The sequence below is a fragment of the Stegastes partitus genome, unplaced genomic scaffold (assembly GCF_000690725.1).
Source record: "Stegastes partitus isolate 25-593 unplaced genomic scaffold, Stegastes_partitus-1.0.2 Scaffold2420, whole genome shotgun sequence".
NCBI lineage: Eukaryota > Metazoa > Chordata > Actinopteri > Pomacentridae > Stegastes > Stegastes partitus.
The window spans coordinates 26,452-27,809 of NW_007580151.1; the positions used below are offsets into that span (position 1 = coordinate 26,452).

The 1,358-nt window shown below is 40.5% G+C and overlaps 1 protein-coding gene across 1 annotated transcript in view; it reads right to left on the reverse strand.

Moving 5' to 3' along the window:
* The window catches only part of pkn3 (protein kinase N3), a 22,339-nt gene extending 20,981 nt beyond the window's left edge, over window positions 1-1,358 (reverse strand). Inside the window, exon 1 of the mRNA XM_008305145.1 lies at window positions 1,273-1,358. Within this exon, the coding sequence (XP_008303367.1) occupies window positions 1,273-1,293 (21 nt within the window). The 5' untranslated portion in view covers window positions 1,294-1,358. The remainder of the gene's footprint in view (window positions 1-1,272) is intronic.

The window sequence follows — 1,358 nt, forward strand, 5'->3', positions numbered from 1 at the left end:
TTGATTGATTGATTGATTGATGTTCATCTTACTGTCACACTGACTCACATCTATCGAGGCCTGCGTTTACACAACCTTATACAGAGTGTATAAAACTGAACTGCATTGAGCTTTATGCACTTTGTATGTTTTGATTCTCATTCATCACCCAACTACCATCAGGAGGGCATCTATCTTCAGCCACAAATAGAACAGGAGGTCATCATCAATCAATTAGTCAAATGAAAGAAGCTATTATGAGAATTAATTCATCCTTTGAATAAGCTTTTAGCAAAAACACCCCATAGTGTATAATTCCAGCTTCTGAACTGCTGCGTTTCTGATACCAACTTAAGGTTTAAGACTGTTTTTCATACAAAGTGCGCAATGTGGTGACACGACCTTGGACTTTGCATAATGGTCACGGCCCACGGGTATATGCTGTCCTTCTTCTAACACAAGACACAAATCAGAAGATGAATCGAATCAAGGCAATGATTACAACTGCTATACTAAAGCAGTGTCATCGCGTGATCAACATTTATCACTTTACTTTACCAGTTCACTGTGTTGAGTATTACCTGTACTTCTACTCATTTCTATGGCTATTATCTTCTGCATGAGCCAACAGACACACCTCCTGCCAATCAAAACAAGAAGACTGTTCCTGTCCTAGGAAGTGCTCATAGGTTTGGTCTCATTAAGAGACAATGAACCTGACATTTCTACATTATACAGACTAATAAATGCCATCAAGCTCTGAACCTGTTAACATAAACTAGGCTGGACCAATACAGAGCCTTAATAACCTTCGGCATCATACAACATTTGGAGATGACATTTAAACAGCATGTCAGATTATGTAAAAGCTTCATCAATAGCAGTTTATCTTCCTTCATCAAACCAACGGGTTTTTGGAGTGTTGCTCAAAAAAATACCAAACAAGTGAGCTAACTGCTTTTGGAATAAACGACTCTGGAAGACATTTAAAGTAATGTCCATGATATAAATCACCGTCTTTGATAAGTAAAACAACCATGAAGCAGTTAGAATTAAATGTCCGAGGCAGGATATTTGTGTGATAACCACAAAGGCAGAACTACCTGAGTTACGAGGAGAAGCAAACAAGACAAACAGGAAAATCCTGTACGCCTGTTCGACGAATAGCAACTACAGTAGCGTTCACCCACCCTCGTCGACAGGTACATTTTACTAAAGCAAATGGGCAACTAACATCTCCACCATAATTGGTCTTCATTTGAAGAATTAGACAGAAAGTGTCATTCGCGTTACCTGTAGCGCTACACCTGACATGGTGGCCTCAGGCGGGTCCGCTGGACATTCACACAGTCAACGGTCGCCTCGCTGCCTCTCCGGGC